This window comes from Neovison vison, chromosome 9 (genome assembly GCF_020171115.1).
Source record: "Neovison vison isolate M4711 chromosome 9, ASM_NN_V1, whole genome shotgun sequence".
NCBI classification, from domain to species: domain Eukaryota; kingdom Metazoa; phylum Chordata; class Mammalia; order Carnivora; family Mustelidae; genus Neogale; species Neogale vison.
The window spans coordinates 30,932,469-30,950,949 of NC_058099.1; the positions used below are offsets into that span (position 1 = coordinate 30,932,469).

At 38.6% G+C, this 18,481-nt stretch overlaps 1 protein-coding gene and 1 non-coding gene across 3 annotated transcripts in view; both read right to left on the bottom strand.

Moving 5' to 3' along the window:
* INVS (inversin) overlaps positions 1-18,481 on the bottom strand; it is a 168,880-nt gene that overhangs the window by 148,498 nt on the left and 1,901 nt on the right. For both annotated transcript variants that reach the window (XM_044265260.1, XM_044265257.1), the window contains exons 2-3: positions 16,643-16,772; positions 800-966 (exon numbers count right to left, since the gene is read on the bottom strand). In XM_044265260.1, the coding sequence (XP_044121195.1) occupies positions 800-966; positions 16,643-16,748 (273 nt within the window). In that variant the 5' untranslated portion in view covers positions 16,749-16,772. The remainder of the gene's footprint in view (positions 1-799; positions 967-16,642; positions 16,773-18,481) is intronic.
* Positions 11,311-11,458, bottom strand: LOC122917842. Its single transcript, XR_006386478.1, has one exon. It is a non-coding gene; the product is annotated as a U4 spliceosomal RNA (small nuclear RNA).

Genomic DNA, 18,481 nt, shown 5'->3' on the forward strand with positions numbered 1-18,481 from the left:
TTTTAATTTTTTGATATATTTATTTTAAAAATCTCAGCTCTTAACAATAGCTTTAAAAAACCTGAAATCCTTTTTACTGGCAATATAGTTTTAGACTTTTAAAAAGTTGAAATACATTTAGAAAATAAATATCTTTTATGCTTCTTAATGCCCAGACTTTAAGAGAGACAGTAAGTTTTTGTTGTAAAAGTAATTAATACTTGTCAGGGGAAAATTTTTAAACAGTAAAAAGTACTAAATGTTACCAACATTAAAACCCAACCACGAGTAATACTTTAGTGTTGGGGTGTCTGGGTGGCTCAGTCAGTTAAGCGTCTGCCTTTGGCTTGGGTCATGATCCCACGATCCCGGGATCAAGCCCAATGTTGAGCTCTCTGCTCAGCGGGGAGTCGGCTTTTCCCTTTCCCTCTCCCTCTCCCTCTATGCTTTCTCTTTCCCTCTTTCTCTCAAATAAATGAATAAAATCTTTTGAAAAAATGTATCTTAGCATTTTTCTTTCTGGCCTTTGCTTTCACCCATGCTAAACTGATTTGTAATATGGTTGATTGCTTTTCCTTGAATTAATCTTAGATCATAAAATGAATTCCATTGCTCAAAGAACTTGGTTGGATAAATGAACAGAGCCACTGATGATTACCTATTTTTATTCTCTGCAGTTTAGACTGTTTTTAGAGAAAGCACATAAAACTAAGAGTCACATACTTAAGATTTCTTTATCATCTGTCAATCGCATAGTTCATTAATCAACTTCTAAATATGTCACAAAAGGTTTACACTTCAAAGTAATTTAACTTCTCACCTTTTGAGCTGCAAGATGGAGGGCTGTTCTCCGGCTGTGGTCAGTTTTATTAACATCTGCTCCTGCTTTCAGGAGAGCATCTGCACAATCCAGTCTGTCAGCCAACACACAATACATAAGCGGTGTCCTCCCAAATTGGTCTTCTTTGTCTTTAAGGGCAGAGTTTCCTATGAGTGCAAGAAACAGATAGTGATATCCGATAATTGCTGCTGTTATACTAACATGACTAGGAGTTATATTTACCAACTTTATTAGCAAGCCCTGTGCTAAAAGCATGAAATATGCCACTTACTCACCCCATGAGACAGATATTACATCCCCATATTATAGGAAACTGAGACTCAGAGAAGTTAAGTAACCTGCTTATATTACACTGAAAGTAGGTGGAACTAAAATTCAAACTGGTAATTGATTCTAAAGGCCATATTCTTAACCACTATATGTTATGCTGAATTAATATTGTGCGATATGGACCTAATTGTTTTCCTCACTCACTCCTCTCTTTCAGAGACTAAATGCTAAGCATTGTGGTATGTTTTTACGAGAGATACAAAACTGAATCATGATTGGCTTCCCATTTTTGACAATATGGAGCAATGCATACTACCCTGATTCTCCTGCTAATTATAACTAAAAACCCCAGGCAAAGTAAATGAAAGGTGGAGAAAAGAAGGCAAACTGTCTAGGGACTCAGAACAATCTGATGGTGAGTTTCCTATCTGTCTGTCCTTTTTTTTTTTTTTTTTTGCCTCCTAAGTACAACCTGGGGGCTAGAGTAGCCCACAACCAGAAACACAAAAGAGTAGACACAAAATTCCCCAGGAAGCCTGCTCTCTCCAGTCAAAAGATTGGGAAGGGGGTAGCCCTTGGAGCACTTACCCCTAGCTCTACTCAAAGCACATACAATGAAAGAAACTGTACCTCTTTTCCTCCCCACTGGGCACCACAGAGACTGTGGAGAGGAGCCCTATAAACCATCATGTCATGAATTAAGCAAAGGAGAGCAATGAAGTAGTATCTTACTCCTTCCCGACTAGAGAAGCATGGAGGATTATGAAGAGAAGGAGGCTGGAGAAAGCAACACTTTAAATTGGTGCAAGAAATTATAAACTACTCTGAACAACCCATGTGTGAAATTAACCAGAATCAAAGTGCAAGAGTTTTGAGAATTGAACTATGGGTGAATATTACCCAGATTCTAAATCAGCTTAGGTAATACCTAGGTAGGGCAGACCGAAAAGCCCTACAAGAGCTGTGAAAACTAACTTGACATTAGAACCACAGTCCACAAAACTGGAACAGAAAGTTCATTCTAAACCTAAACAGATCTTTAGTCTATTAAATAGAAGATTTAAATAGGATCCTGAGTCTCATAACATAATATACAAAATGTCCAAGATATAATCCAAAATTATTAGACAAAGAACCAGAAAAACATTAACTTAAACAAAAAAAGACAATCAACAGATACCAATACTGTGATGATACAGATATAATTAACTGACAAGGATCTTAAAGCAACTATAATAAAAATGCTCCAAGAAGCAATTATGAACACTTTTGAAACAAATGGAAAATACAAAGTTGCAGCAAAGAAAGGCAGAATATAAAGATGAACTAAATGAAAATTTCAGAATAATAAACATTTAATAAATAAGTTAGCAAAGAAAATAACTAAAATAAAAACCTCATTGAATGGAGATGACAGAGGAAAGAACCACTGAACTTGATGACAGACCAATAAATATTATCCAATCTGAACAACTGATAAAAAACACAGAAGCAAAAAGAATCCACAGAATCTCAGGTCTCTGTGGGACAGTAACAAAATACCTACCATTCATGCCATCAGAGTTCCAGAAAGAGAGGAAAAAGAATGAAGGGCTACAAATATATTTTAGGGAATAATGGCTGGAAATGGTGCAAATCTGGTGAAAGACACAGACCTGCAGATTTAAAAAGCTGAGCAAAACTCAAACAGAATAAACCCCTAGAAACCTCTATGTCAATCATAATCAAATTCCTGGAAACTAAAGAAGAAAAAAATCATGACAGCAGCCAGAAAGAAACAACATATTATCTACAGGGGAAAAACAATTCAAATAACAGTGTATTTCTCATGAGAAACTATGGGGTCGATAAGGTAATGACATGGCATTTTTCACATGTTGGGGATAAGGGTGGGGATGAGCTGTTAACCAAGAATTCTATATCCAGTGCTTAGGACTGGGGACAAGGTGGGGTATTAAAGGGGTCATAGCTAAAGGGGATAGGGTTTCTTCCTAAAGGGGGTGGGTAATTGTTCTAAAATTAATTGTGGTGATGTTTCTACAACTCTGAATATAGGAAACCCATTGAATTGTATTTCAAAGTGGTGAACTGTGTGGTATGGATGTACAGTCAACCTCAATAAAGCTGTTACAAATAGCCCCATTATATATAATTTAAAATTTATATATAATTTAAAATAATTTTTAAAAATTTAAATTAAAATACTAAAAAATTTGAGAAATTCAGGGGAAGACAGGGAAGAAAAAAACAGGAATGAAAAACAGGGAACAGTAAACGCATAGTAAGCTGGAAATCTTAAATCTTAACATTAATAATTCCATTAAAGGTAAATGATTTAAAAAAGCACACCAATAAAAAAGAGAGCTTAAAAATAAAAGAATGAGCACAGATATGCTATGTAAACATGAATTAAAAGCTGATTAACATTAGATAGATATAAAGTCTATCTTATAAAATAGACTTTAGAGCAAAAACAATTACCAGGAACAAACAGAAGCATTATATAATGATAAAGGCATCAATTCACCAAGAATACTTAACAATCCTAAATGTGTATGTACTAAATCATGGAGCTTCAAAAAACATGTAGCAAAACCTGATAGAATTGGATGAAACATTTGAAAAATTTACAATTATAATTGGTGACTTCAATACCCCTCTCTCAAAAATTGCTGAACTGCTAAAATGAAAAGCAGCAAGCATAGAAAAGAACGGAATACCACTATAAAGCAGCAGGATGTAACAGATATTTATTGATTGTGTCACTCAACAACAGCCAGATATATAATCTTTTAAAGCACTGATGGGACCATTTACCAAAATAGACCATATAGTGGTCATAAAACAAACATTAACAGATTTAAAGAAGTGAAGTTAAACAAAGTATATTCTCTGACAATAACGTAATTAAACTAGAAATTGGTAACAGAAGGATAATGGGAAATCACTGAATATGGAGGATTTAAACATCACACAGATAATCCATGAGTTACAGAGAAAATCTCAAGGGAAATTAAAAAACATAATTAAATGAATGAAAATAATACTAGTGTTGTAAGGTTCCTACTCTATACATGAGGGGGCTTGGAAGGAAATATACAGCATTGAGTACTTGTATTACAGTAGAACAATAGTTCAAATCAATGGTCTATACTTCTACCTTATGACACTAAAAAAAGAAGACCAAATTTAATCCAAAACAAGCAGAGGAAGTACATAATAAAGATAAGAGTAGAGATCAATGAAATTAAAACTAGAAAAACACTAGAGAAAAATCAATGTAGCTAAAAGTTGGTTCTTAGAAAATATCAATGAAATTGATAAATCTCTGATCAGAGTGATCATTAAAAACAGACCAGACAGAAATTTCCAATATCAGAAATGAAAGCAGAGAAAACACTATGGAGCCTGAAGTTATTAAATGGAAAACATGGGAATATCATAAACAATTTTATCCCCATAAGTTCAAATTTAAGTTAAACAGCAAAAGAGAGAGAAAGAGAGAAACACACACACACACACACACACACACACACACACACGAATAGGATAGAATTGAGAGCACTGAAATAGACCTATAAAAGGTTACGATCAATTGACTTTTGACAAAGGTGCAAAGCCAAATCAATGGATAGTTTTAAGCAAATGGCACGGAAAAAACTGGAACTCATATCCAAAAGCAAAAAATGAACAAATCAGAAATTCTCAACCTATACTTTTCACCATGTATAAAAATTATCTCAAAATCAATCATAATCTTAAATGTAACACCTCTATAACTTTATAAAACTTTAAGAAGCAAACCAAAGTGATAACCTCTGTGACCTTGGGTTAGACAAAGATTTCTTAGACATGAAACCAAAGAAAAATCCATTTTAAAAATTAATAAATTGGATTGCACCACATTAAAAATACTGTTTGTAAGAACTGTTAAGAAAATAAAAAAGATTGCTACAAATTGGGAGAAATATTTGCAATACACATATCTGGTAAGGTCTCTTACCTAGAATAAATCCACAAAACTAACAGGCAAACTACAGACTGGGAGAACTATTTGCAAATGACAAATCTGATAAAGGATTAGTATCCAAAATACATAAAGAACTTATAAAACTCAACATTGCCAAAAAAGAATTCTTACTACTGAATAATAAAAAGACAGATAATGAAATTTAAAGATGGGTAAAAGTGTTGAATAAACATTTCCCTGGAATAAGCTTATGAAAAGATACCCAACATCATTAATACAGAGGGAAATGCAAATTCAAACTGCAATATGATAAAATTACATATCTATTGGAATGGCTAAAACAAAACCAAAACTGAAAACAAATCTGACAACAGCAAATGCTGGTGAGGATATAGAACACCTAAAACTGTCAGATATCACTGAGAGTAATTCAAAATGGCACAACCGGGGCGCCCGGGTGGCTCAGTGGGTTGGGCCTCTGACTTCGGCTCGGGTCATGATCTCAGGGTCCTGGGATCGAGCCCCGCATCAGGCTTTCTGCTCAGCAGGGGCCTGCTTCCCTCTCCCCCTCTGCCTGCCTCTTTGCCTGCTTGAGATATCTTTCTCTCTCTATCTCTCTCTGTGTCAAATAAATAAATAAATAAATCTTAAAAAACCAACCAAACAAACAAAAACAAAACAAAATGGCATAGCCACTACAGAAAACTCTGTTTCTAATTAAGTCAAACATAAACATACTACATAGCCCAATAATCTCTTTCCTAGGTGTTTACTCAGAAGAAACAAAAGCATGAAAGCTTATATTCACATAGAAACTTGTATTTGGATGTTTATGGAAGCCTCATTCATAATTGCTAAAAACCGGAAACGACCCCGTTGTTTCCTAGTGGAGAATGACAAAAGAACTGTAGTCATCCATACAGTAGAACACCGCTCAGTAATAAAAAGGAATAAACTACTGATCTACTGAACAAGGAACACATTTATGCTAAGTGAAAGAACTCTGTTTCAAAGGATACAGATGGTATTCATTTACAGCATATTCTGGAAAAGGTAAAACTATATAGAGAGAAAACAGACCAGTGATTAACAGTGACTGGGATGTGGGGAGGAACAGATTATAAAGGGACACAGAGGCATTTTGGGTTGTGGTGGAACTTGCCTCTATCTTGATAGTGGTGATTACATGACTCCATATTTGTTAAAATTAAGTAACTGTATACTACTGAGGATTAAGTTTACTGTATTTATGGTATTATACTTCAATAAAGCTTACTTAAAAACAACAAAAGATACCTCCTGGCTTGCACTTCAAGTGAAAAAATTTTGCTACTTTCATGATGGACAATAATCAGGAATTCATATATAAGTTGAGGGTAAGATACAAGTTGAAAATGAGGAAGCCAGTTACTTTTAAAGTGTTTTGGCATAAACTCTGCTAATGCAAGTGGAAAACTGATCAAATGAAGTATTTTTAAAGGGAAATATTTAAAAATATTTTTAAAGGAAAATATAAAGTATTTTTAAAGGGAAATACAAATGTTAGGGGAAGAAAAAGAAGGTGTTGCACTTCTGTCTGGGTTATTTTATGCCTAAAATTAAGCCATTGTATTAGCTTTAAATATTTCAATATATATATTTATATATGTAATATTACATAATATATATTTAAATCTTAGACATAATAGGACCCAGAAGTACTTTATAGTTTCTTAGATAACTTGCTTTGCTGATCCAGGTATCCCCGTATTCTGGTAACAGATCAAGAAATGTCATTGTTCTTGAAATCTGAAAGAGCCTTACAATTGGCGTGTAACTCCTGGAGGAGGCAGGTGTTCCTTTTTAGAGTCTTGGTTTTGAAGATGGAGGCAAGTTCTGCATTTGATTCAACATATCTGATAACAAAAGTCCCCGTGCACAAGTCTTCTGAGCAGTAGAACAGGACTAGCTACCATCCCTTCCACAAGGGCCTCTAATGTCCCATCCAGAAGGCTCCAGTGAGTCCATCACTGCGTTTGTACATAAGGACTCATTTAAGCCCAAACTCCCTAACAAAACTAAAACATCTTTACAGGTAGAGCATGTTCCTTTCATCACGTGAGCCTTTCTGGAGTCAGAATGATACTTGTAGAGCATACGCAGTAACCAGGGCAGTCTCTAGCTGTCTTTCACAAAGGACGCGCACTTTCTACGGACACTTTGTCTGCCAGTGCTGAGCAAAGACAGTAGGACCTAGGGTTAGCAAGATGATGGTGATTCATATTTAAATTCTCATTGAAAACTTCAGTGAGGGAGAAGATTTAGGAACTGTGGTCACAAGAACAAATGTTGAGAAATGGAGTCCATCACCACATCCCAGGATAACCCTTAACTGATCAGGCTTCTTAGGGCCAAAGTGAAGCCAGCACTATGGGGTTAACAGTAACTATACCTCCTAGGATACAGAACTTAGGACCATTGCTATGCTTTTCCCCAGTCGTCTGTAAGGTACAGGGAAACGTCCAGCCTTCTCTACAATCTCTGAGACACTTGTTTTTGGGTGACTAGTGTTACAATTCCCAACACATTAGATTTAATTGGGTTATGTTATCACCATCCAAGGTGTTAGGCCTGCCTATCTGGCAGAATTCGTGTATTTGAGGAACCTGAAAGCAAGTCTCCCCGATCTACCATGAGGAAAGCAGCATTCGGTCTCCTTTAGGTCCTGTTTTGAGTTGCTTTAGGGGGATGGTGGCTTTATGGCTAGTTTCTGAGTCATGAGAGTCCTGGCAGGTTCTGAGCTTCTTGGCTAAAAAAGAGTAACTGAGAGAGGCCTGTGCATTTACCCACCTACCCTACCCCCTTCCTCAGTTCCCTCAGTTATAACATTTAGCTGATGCCATTCCGGTCTGCACAACAGCTGAGCTTTACGTTCGAGCGAAATGATTTCCTGTTTGGAAGCTTTTGGTAACTGCAACACGCTGTACAAATGTGGTAGGGCTTGGGACGTGAACTAATGCTCACTGGACGGCAGTGCCCTTGAATTGGAATTCCTGTCAGAAGCAGCTAATACAGAAAGCAGCTGGCTCGTGTGCTGTGTGGTTTTAATTATTTGGGCAACTGTGGGGTCAGCCTCTAATCCGTGACCAGTTGGTGCTCGCTGAACGGGGGCTGGCGTTCTGCTTGTGCTCGGCCCGAACGCAGCTCCCGCAGCCGAGCTGGAGCCATGATGGGAAAGCCACCGCCCCCCTGCGAGCAATTACTTTAAGGCTGGCTGAAGCAGAAGGAATAACCATTCCATTTGGTTAATGGAATGGTGTGTGCAGAAACCAGAGCTCCAGCTTAGCGGTTAGAAGACACGACTGCCGCTTCTAGTGATGACCAGGGCTACTGCGCCACACTGTCCACCACGAGCCAGGCTAGCCTTCTTTACTAACCTCCTCTTTGCTGGCTCTCAAACGTTAACCTGTGTGTGGCATCAGAGATGCATTTCATCTGCTCTCACCCACTTCTTACGTCACATCTTTTGCATTGTCACAATCTTGGGAAGGAGTTTGTGGTCATTTAAAAAGGATTTGCCGGGGCGCCTGGGTGACTCAGTGGGTTAAAGCCTCTGCCTTTGGCTCGGGTCATGATTCCAGGGTCCTGGGATCGAGCCCCGCATCGGGCTCTCTGCTCAGCAGGGAGCCTGCTTCCCCCTCTCTCTCTGTGCCTGCCTCTCTGCCTACTTGTAACCTCTGTCTGTCATATAAATCAATCAATCAATCAATCTATCAATCATAAAAAAAAATAAAAAGGATTTGCCTATGTTTATAAGGGCAACATGGGAAGAGCATAGGATTCAAAACCAAATAAGTTGGTTTGAGCCTCAGCGGTGCAATTATTGCAACAGAATTTCTTAACTTCTGAGTCTCAGTGTCCTGACATATAAAATGAGAATTATAATAATAACAAGGGACATATTATATTTTGAGGCCACTTGAGATTTTACAAAATATTTTTACATTCATTTTATCTCATTATAGTTGTTGTTGGCATCTTAAAATAGCATTTATACTCGTTGCCTCTTTTTTTTTTTTTTTTTAAGATTTATTTATTTTAGAGAAAGTGAGGGTATGAGCAGGGAGAGGAACCGGAGGGAGGAGAAAGAGAATCCACAAGCAGACTCCCCAGCTGGGCATGGAGCCCAACTCAAGACTTGATCCCAGGACCTTGAGATCATGACATGAGCTCAAATCAAGAGCTGGTCCTTAATGGACTGAGCCATTAATCACTGTAATCACTGATATTTTGAAATTATCATAGCTATTAGATCTTCCATTAGACCTTGCTATTTAATATGTTAATAAAATATGATTGTAGGCATATTGCTATATTATAATTTTAGAATAGTTAAACACGTGTATTTCAATATAGCTGCTTTTCTTTGGATTCCTATATATCATATTTAAAGCTCTTAAAATATATTTTTGAGAAGGTGTCCGTAAACTTTATCAGATTACCAAAAAGACCTGTAGCGCAAAAAATCATTTAGAAAAATCCAGCCTAGGGACGCCTGGGTGGCTTAATGTCACTTAAGCATCTGTCTTCAGCTCAGGTCATAACCTAGAGTCCTGGGATCAAGTCCCACATTGGCTCCTTAATCAGTGGGGAGCCTGCTTCTCCCTCTCCCTGTTGCTCCCCTTGCCTGTACTCTCCCTCTCTCCTACTCTCTCTCTGGCAAATAAATAAAATCTTAAAAAAAGAAAGAAAGGAAGAAAGAAAGAAAGAAAGATTGATCCAGCCTAGATAACCATTAGGTTCACCAGTCAAGGTTCAGACCTAATCAGTTCTTCCTCTCCTGTGTTTCTTATTCTCTCTGTGTTCATATATATGAATGTGCATGTGCATACAGAAATACCTTCCCTGCTTGGAGGATCCACAGTTCCAATGAGCTTTGGAATCAGACTTCCAAAGCTTCAGTTTAAGCTCTGTTACTTATTAGACAAGTTACTGAATCTCTCCATACTTCAATTTCCTCATCTATTTTCAAAATGAGGGTAACAAGAGCACCCAAAACTCTTTGTAGTATTTTGCTGGTTAATGAGTTAATGAGTTGCGGGGCGCCTGGGTGGCTCAGTGGGTTAAGCCGCTGCCTTCGGCTCAGGTCATGATCCCAGCGTCCTGGGATCGAGTCCCGCATCGGGCTCTCTGCTGAGCGGAGAGCCTGCTTTCCTCTCTCTCTCTCTCTCTCTGCCTGCCTCTCTGCCTACTTGTGATCTCCATCTGTCAAATAAATAAATAAAAAATCTTAAAAAAAAAATGAGTTAATGAGTTGCAAAGTACCAACACAGGACCTGGCACATATAACATAACTTTATGAAATGCTGGCTAATTTCATTATTTTTATTAGTATGGGTATATAAACATGTAAGTCCATAAACATATATGAATAGAGGCGCCTGGGTGGCTCAGTCAGTTGAGCGTCCGACTCTTGATTTCAGCTCAGGTCATGATGTCAGGGTGGTGAGATCGAGCCTGTGTTGGGCTCCACGCTCAGTGCAGAATCTGCTGCTCCCTTTCCCTCCCCCTCTACCCCTCCCCTGGCTCAGGCACTGGTGTATGTCTGTGCACTTGCGGTCCCTCTCTCTTTCAAATAAATAAGCAAGTAAAAATGTTTAAAAATAACTACATATGGGGGCGCCTGGGTGGCTCAGTGGGTTAAAGCCTCTGCCTTCAGCTCAGGTCATGATCTCAGGGTCCTGGGGTCGAGCCCCGTGTCTGGCTCTCTGCTCAGTAGGGAGCCTGCTTCCCTTCCTCTCTCTCTCTCTCTCTGCCTGCCTCTCTGCCTACTTGTGATCTCTGTCTGTCAAATGAATAAATAAAATCTTAAAAAAAAAAACTATATATGTCTATAAGCATTTATAAAACATTGAGTGACCCTAGCATTTAAGGCCATTGTTGAGGTAAAGGAAGACCTAACTTGAAATAATGTTACTACTCTACCACTTATGAGACCCCTCACCTGACCTAACTACTGTGTGGGGAGATGTCATAAACAAAGAGAGAAACAACTTAGAGATTTGCACTTGTTTAGGACATTGATAGGGCATCAAACGTTGTGGAAGAATCAGCATGGTGCTGCCTTGTCACTTTACCACTGCAAACAACCCAAACACTACTGGCAGTGATGACAGGACCAATCATTACACACTATGCATATCTTCAAATTATTCTGTTTAGTCTTCACAAAGCAAACAGTATTATTCTCCATTGCATTTAGTGATTTTCCATTTTAAGACATTTCTGAAACTATGTAAGACTCGATCATTTCACAGTAAGTCCAACCTGACAATAACAGTAATAAAGTCCTATTTAATTAGCAATAATTGTGCCTCGGATAAACCTCGTTGGCTACAATACTGCCACTGGGCAAAGCTAAGGTCCTATATATATTGTCTACTATGTGTCAGGTGTGATGCTAGATTTTTTTTTCAGATATTCTTGGCATATATCACTATATTAGTTGCAGGTGTATAACATAATAATTTGATAATAGTGAAAAGATCACCACAGTAAGTCTAGTTAACATCTGTCACCACACTGTTATAATTTTTTTCTCATGATGAGAACTTTTAAGATCTACTCTCTTAGAAACTTTCAAATAAACAATACAATATTATTAACTATAGTCACCCTTGATGTTTTACGGTCATTGTCCTGATGAACTCTCACATAAGCAAAGTATTATAGTCCATAGTTTTCAGATAAGGAATTGAGACTCAGAAAGATTAAGTGGCTTATCTGGGGGAATACTGCTTATAAGTGACAAAACAAAAACTCAAAATTTGGGTTTATCTGACTCTAAAACCCACATTCTTTTTATGATACTACATTGTATAGTAATAAAATGAATCTACTAAATTCTAATATCAACTATATTGCTGGTATTCAAATTATTTGAGTTAAGAGAAAAAACTACATATTTACAAATGATAGCCATGGTATATGAGGAATTTACTATGTATGTTTATACTTTTATAGCCCAGGACTGAGCCTTAAGGTATCTGAATCGAGGATGTAATATTGTGTTAAAACACTAATCCGTTGTATTAGGTTAGACACTAAAAATTGCTACTAAAATGATGTCTCATTCAGGGAAAGCCTCTTCCGTCCTCCTCCAGAACAATGGGTGGCAGAAAAAGTGTTCGATTTAATTAGTTGTGTATGTAGAAAGAGATGCTCATCTGTTTCCATGGAGTCGAACACATCACTGACATACTTCTCCATGGAAACAGAGAAGGGAAAACAGAAAATGTGAAAGTGAATGAATTCAGTGAGCAGTTGGTGAGCAAAGATTCAGGAAAAAAATAATTCATCCTGTAGTACTACGTTACTAGTCTAGGAAAGAGAAATAGCATATATTTAGAGACATCAAGATGCACTACATAAAAGAAGACGTAAGATACACTGAGATTTAAGATGACATGGTTGTTGTTTTGGGAGGGATATACAAATACTGGGAAATGCCAAGAGCACAGGTATGTCTGTCTCCGCACAGATGACATAATGGCAGAATTCTGAAAGGATGAGCAGGGTTACAGCTCAAAGTTGGTAAGGAGACAAGGGGATAGAACACAGAGGGAACACATTTATAAAGTAAATTTATCAGCTCTATACTAGTTTCACATAATTTTTTTCTGCTTTGTTTTGAAGGATTTTTTTCCTTAAAAAATCTTTTTTTGGGGGGGATTTAAAATTATAGGAAGATTTCAAGTTTTGTTATGTAACACATTTGTTAATTTGCATGACTGAACCTGTATAACCACTTTTAATTTATGTTTTATTTCCTTTGAAGGTTATTTTTTCATTAAAACCATAAAGAGTTCATTTTATAAGATGTTCTTCCTTGAGGTAGTCTGACTTAAAAAAAAATCTCCAATGGAATTTAGCGCAAACCTGCCCCTCAAGTCAATTTAATTTAACTTAATTTAATTCAATTCAACTCAATTCACAATTAATCCCGGCCCTCAAGACGATTATAGGCTTCTTGGGAGGACAGGTACTTAAAAGAATGATTACAACATTTATTGACGCCTTCAACAAATATATCTTATGTCCCTACTATGTGCTGAATACTGTTCTGGATTTTGCAGATACAGTGATGGATTAAATAGACCCTGTCTATTCTCACAGAATAAGTATTTTTTTAAAAAAAGATTTATTTATTTATTTTAGAGAGAGGGTCTGTGCACGTATGCATGCACAAGCCAGGGGGTGGGGTGGAGGAGAGGAGAGGGAGAGAGAACCTCAAGCAGATTCCCCTTTGAGTGTGGAATATGTCACAGGGCTCGATCTCATAACCCTGAGATCATGACTGGAGCTGAAATAAAGAGATGGATGCTTAACCGACTGAGCCACCCAGGTGCCCCTTGTTTTGTTTTCTCTTAATTAAAGAGTGGACTGAGGTAAAGAATCTTGGTTGTGGTACAAAGAGTGATAATTGCTCCCCATATCCATTCGGATTTTTCTAAGAATCGAGCACCCTGAATTTTAGTTGGGCATGATGCCATCAAAGGAGAGACACGTTAGCTTCCTTTGTCCACGGTGTGGCTCTGTGTCTAAGTCCTGTCTGCCTCCTAAATGACAAATGGCTTTACTGAACTCCCCCTGCTCCTGCTGGCGGGGCTATGGCTACAACAGAAGCAGCTGCTTTTGCCCCCCAGATGGAAGCCACATGTTGACAATGGCAGAGCCAAGTCCTAGATGATTTTATGAAGCGGAGATTTCTACCCACCATAGGCTGCCCACTTACATTTGCACTATGATGGGAATAAAATATACGTCGACCTTTACTTTTTATTTTTTAAAAAGATTTTATTTATTTGACAGAGAGAGAAAGAGAGACAGAAAGAGCACAAGCAGGGTGAGTGTCAGGCAGAGGGAGAGGGAGAAACAGGCTCCCCACTGAGCAGGACTCTGGGATCATGACCTGAGCTAAAGGCAGGTGCTTAACCAACTGAGCCACCCGGATGGCTCTATTCTTCTCCCTTTCTTAAGTCACTGCCAGAGCAGTTCAGCCTGTAACTGATACAGTTATGATGGGAAGTGGAGACATATGAAAATACCCAGAGGGGGATGAAGGAATAGGGAAGGGATTTTTTAAATAACAGAGACAACAGAGCATGTTTAAATATTGATGGGAAGAATATGAAATAGAAGAAAAGGTCAAAGGGGTAATAATCACAAGTCTTAAAAAAAAAAAAAGAAAAAAGGTAGCAAGTTCCTGAAAAGGTAGGAAAGGATGGAATAATGAAATAGAGAGCATGTTGGAGTACCTTTGGCAGAAAGGGGTATTTGCTCTGTTTTGGCAGAAATAGAGAAGACGAGTGCAGATGTAGTCTGATTTGTAGATATTATGCTGAAAGGTGAGGGAGTTCCTACCTAAAGTCTTCATTTTCTGTAGGGAACATAAAGCATTAGATGAGAATGGAAGGAGGGAGGACTGGCGGTCAGAGGTTTCGGCAGAATGAGAAGGTATGAAATACTCTTTATGGAGAAGTGCGGTGGGATGAATGGCCAGTGCGGACTGCCTACCTGAAGTAGGTAACCACATTATGGTATCTGCGACCAGTTAAATTGTTCAGGGGTTGGCAGAGGTTTATGGATTAGGTCTGTCCACGGTTCAGACTGCAGCAGCCAAGTTCCACCGGTGAGGAGAAGAGATGATTTTTCTAAGGTAAAAATTTTAGTAGTAGATCACGGAATCAGGGCTGAATGGCGGGGAAAGTAAAGACAGAAGGAGATGCGTATTCAAAACTGCAGAAGATAATGGATTGCTAGTCTCAGTGACTTGGAAAAAAATTTTTTTAAAGATTTTATTTATTTATTTGAGAGAGGTGGGGACAGTGATGGAGATAGTGAGAGAGCACAAGCGGGGAGGAGAGGGAGAAGCAGGCTCCCAGCTGAGCAGGGAGCCCCATATGGGGCTTCATACCAGGACTCCGAGATCGTGACCTGAGCTGAAGGCAGACACTTAACAGACTGAGCCACCCAGGTGCCCCTTGAAAAACTATTGTTCCCTTGGGTGCCTGGGTGGCTCTGTCATTAAGTGTCTGCCTTCAGCTCAGGTCATGATCCCAGAGTCCTGGAATTGAGGCCAATATTGGGCTCCCTGCTTGGTGGGGGGCCTGCTTCTCCCTCTCCCACTCCCTGTGTTGTGTTCCCTCTCTCGCTGTGTCGCTCTCTGTCAAATAAATAAATAAAATCTTAAAAAAAAAAGAAAAGAAAAACTATTGTTCTCATCTGTAGATGAACTGGAAGTAAGAGAGTTTCAACTGAATGGTGGAATGTTTGAATGACTGACTCAGAGATTACTGAAGATATCCTGTTCCAAGGAGTAACTGTGAATGCAGGTAGCTAATTTAAAGCCGAGGTATCAGGAGATAATGTTTCTGATAGAGAAGAGAAACCTTCACAGAGTATGTAGTAAAAGAATTTTGTCTTTAGAGATAAGTAGGAGGGGCGCCTGGGTGGCTCAGTGGGTTAAAGCCTCAGCCTTCGGCTCAGGTCATGATCTCAGGGTCCTGGGATCGAGCCCCGCATCGAGCTCTCTGCTCCTCAGGGAGCCTGCTTCCCTTATTCTCTCTCTGCCTGCCTCTCTGTCTACTTGTGACCTCTGTCTGTCAAATAAATAAATAAAATCCTTAAAAAAAAATAAAGATAAGTAGGAGTATAGCAGAGAAGAGGATAAGAAAGTGGGAGATAGAAAAGAGGAGAAGAGACAGATATATAGAGAGAAAAGTAAGACAACATTCATGACATTTGGGGGAATGGAAAGCCTAGCCAGAGGTTAGGGAGCATGGATAGGAGATTTTGGAGAAACTGGGGATGTAGGACAAAAATGAATTTTGATGGAACCAGTATGGAAATTTAAGTAGTATGGACTTTATTTTAAAGTCCCAAGTTGTCAATCATGTCACTAGATACTGGTGTGTAAAAAGATTAAAAACAATATACATTTTTATTTCTTTTCTTGAAATAAAGACTAATGACTTCTGCATAGGTAGAAATGTGGTTTTCTACATCTAAAAAACTCTTACCCACTTTTGTCCTTGAATACTCTCTCTCCTACTCAGTTGGTTCTCTCCCTCTAAACTTTAATACTGAGCCTCTCTCTCTGTTTATCTATGATAGGGAGAACGTTGAATCAATTTGAATCAATGATAGGGAGAACACTGAGTCAATTTTAAATCATTACAATTTAAGTTATTTGTAAGCTTTAGTACTTTGGGTATATACTGAATGTCAAAGATCACTATCCACTATCTCATTCTAGATTTCTGTTACTATAAAGATGAATTAATTCTGTTAGCACCTTGGAGTACATAGCCAGATTCAGTGTCAAGCACACAAATATTTCTCAAGTACCTTTCACCTAATCCTAATCCATATTCTTAAGTTTCAGGACTTAATTACTTTCCTGTTCAACTACTGGAATGAAATATAAATAATGATACATTGCCATTAAAATGTGTGAGTACAGTGCAGTTAAAACTAAGATTAACATACTCCCTTCGGACAGAGTTATTTTTAACGTTTCTGTATTCATGGGGACAACTCACCTATGATAAGCCTGTGGAGAGTGCCCTTATCTCCATTAATAGCAGCAGCATGAACTTGAGATGCTAATGAGGAGCCGTGAAGGAGCAAGTTCTCTGATCTGTTCATAGTCTTCTCAACAAATGGAGCACCCTGAAACAATGATTTAAACATGACTAGATGCAGAAAACATGTCTGAAAGCTGTCTCATCAGTCCCAAGTGGGTATATTATAAATATGGCTGAATAGAAGTATTTGATGAGGGGGTTGTCTGGGTGGCTCATTCGGTTAAGTGTCTGCCTTCAGTTCAGGTCATGATCTCAGAGTTCTGGGATGGAGCCCCCATATCAGGCTCCCTGAGTGGTGGGGAGTCTGCTTCTCCGTCTCCCTCTCCCTCTGCTGCTCCCCCCTGCTCTGCTCTCACTCTCTCTCAAATAAATAAAATCTTTTTTTTTTTTTTTTTTTTTTTAAAAAGGGAGATTTGACAAGGATTCGAAAAGTCTGCAGTTCTGGTTCTACCTAGAATTGCCATATTGTGGCAAATTAGATGACCCTTTGTACAAGTTGCTCATCTGTAAAATGAGAGGGCTGGAGGCTCCTGAGACTCTTGCCAGGGGTTATCATTTTTTGTTTTTTAAAGATTCTATTTATTTATTTGACACAGAGATAGTGAGAGAGGGAACACAGCAGGGGAGTGGGAGATGGAGAAACAGGTTTCCCGCTGAGCAGGGAGCCTGATGTGGGGCTTGATCCTAGGACCCCAGGATCATGATCCAAGCCGAAGGCAGACACACAATGACTGAGCTACCCAGGCACCTCAGTATCAGGGGTTATCTGAGGGGAAAAAAAAAAAATGGAGGCTCAGTATTTAACCTTAGGCATAGGGCTCAAAAGCCACAGAGACTTTTTCTTTCAATATATGTATTTATTTATTTATTGGAGAGCGAGAGCAAGAGAGGTCACAGAGGGAAAGGGAGAAGCAGACTTCCTGCTGAGCAGGGAGACTGACACAGGGCTAGATCCCAGAACCTGGAGCTGAAGGCAGATGCTTAAGGGACTAAGACACCCAGGTGCCCCAAGCCACAATGACTTCTGATTTGATGCCATATAATACTAAACATCAGAACTGATGTTGGGAATAAAGATGATGAACAAGCCTCATCGTCAGGTCAAAATCAACTAGATTTAAGTGCTAAAATGTGCATACTTCTAAAAAAAATAAATAGTACTTTTTTCTCTCATCCTGACAAAAGGAATAATTTTTATTTGTCTCTCCTTATGCCTCTTGACTTTAGGATTTCGCTTGGAAAACTACCTCATTAGGGTCAACCATATTTCATTGGGAAAATTTTGTTCTGACTGGTAGTCTGATATGGTTTGCTAGAACCTTCTAGAAATGCATTAGCTGCATAGAAACCGTGAGCTCTCCAGCACAAGGCTGTGGTAGCAGAGGCTGGATTATGTCAGAAACACAGCATGAAGAATTCAAACACCTGATGGGAATGAAAAAGGGGTAGTTCCATCAATGATGTTAAACTTCCTTACTAAAGGCAAGATACCATATCAAAGTTGAATGCCTGCAAGGACCAGGCTTTACCTACCAGGAGGGTAAAAAGTGTAAGAAACAAAAGGAGTCACACGGAGCGTGGCAAACTGGAGCATACATGCATATCTAAAGAAAGCAGCTGCTAATCAGCTAGTTAACAGCTGCCAAAAGGGCAGACAAGCCCTCTTCTGATTTCACCAAAAAGTGTCACTCCAATCTCTGACTTCCGAGGATCTGGGAGCTTTGTAGGAGAAATTTATCACCAGTGATGAGTTAGTACTTGTGCTGTCATTGACAAGGATTATTGGTTCAAATT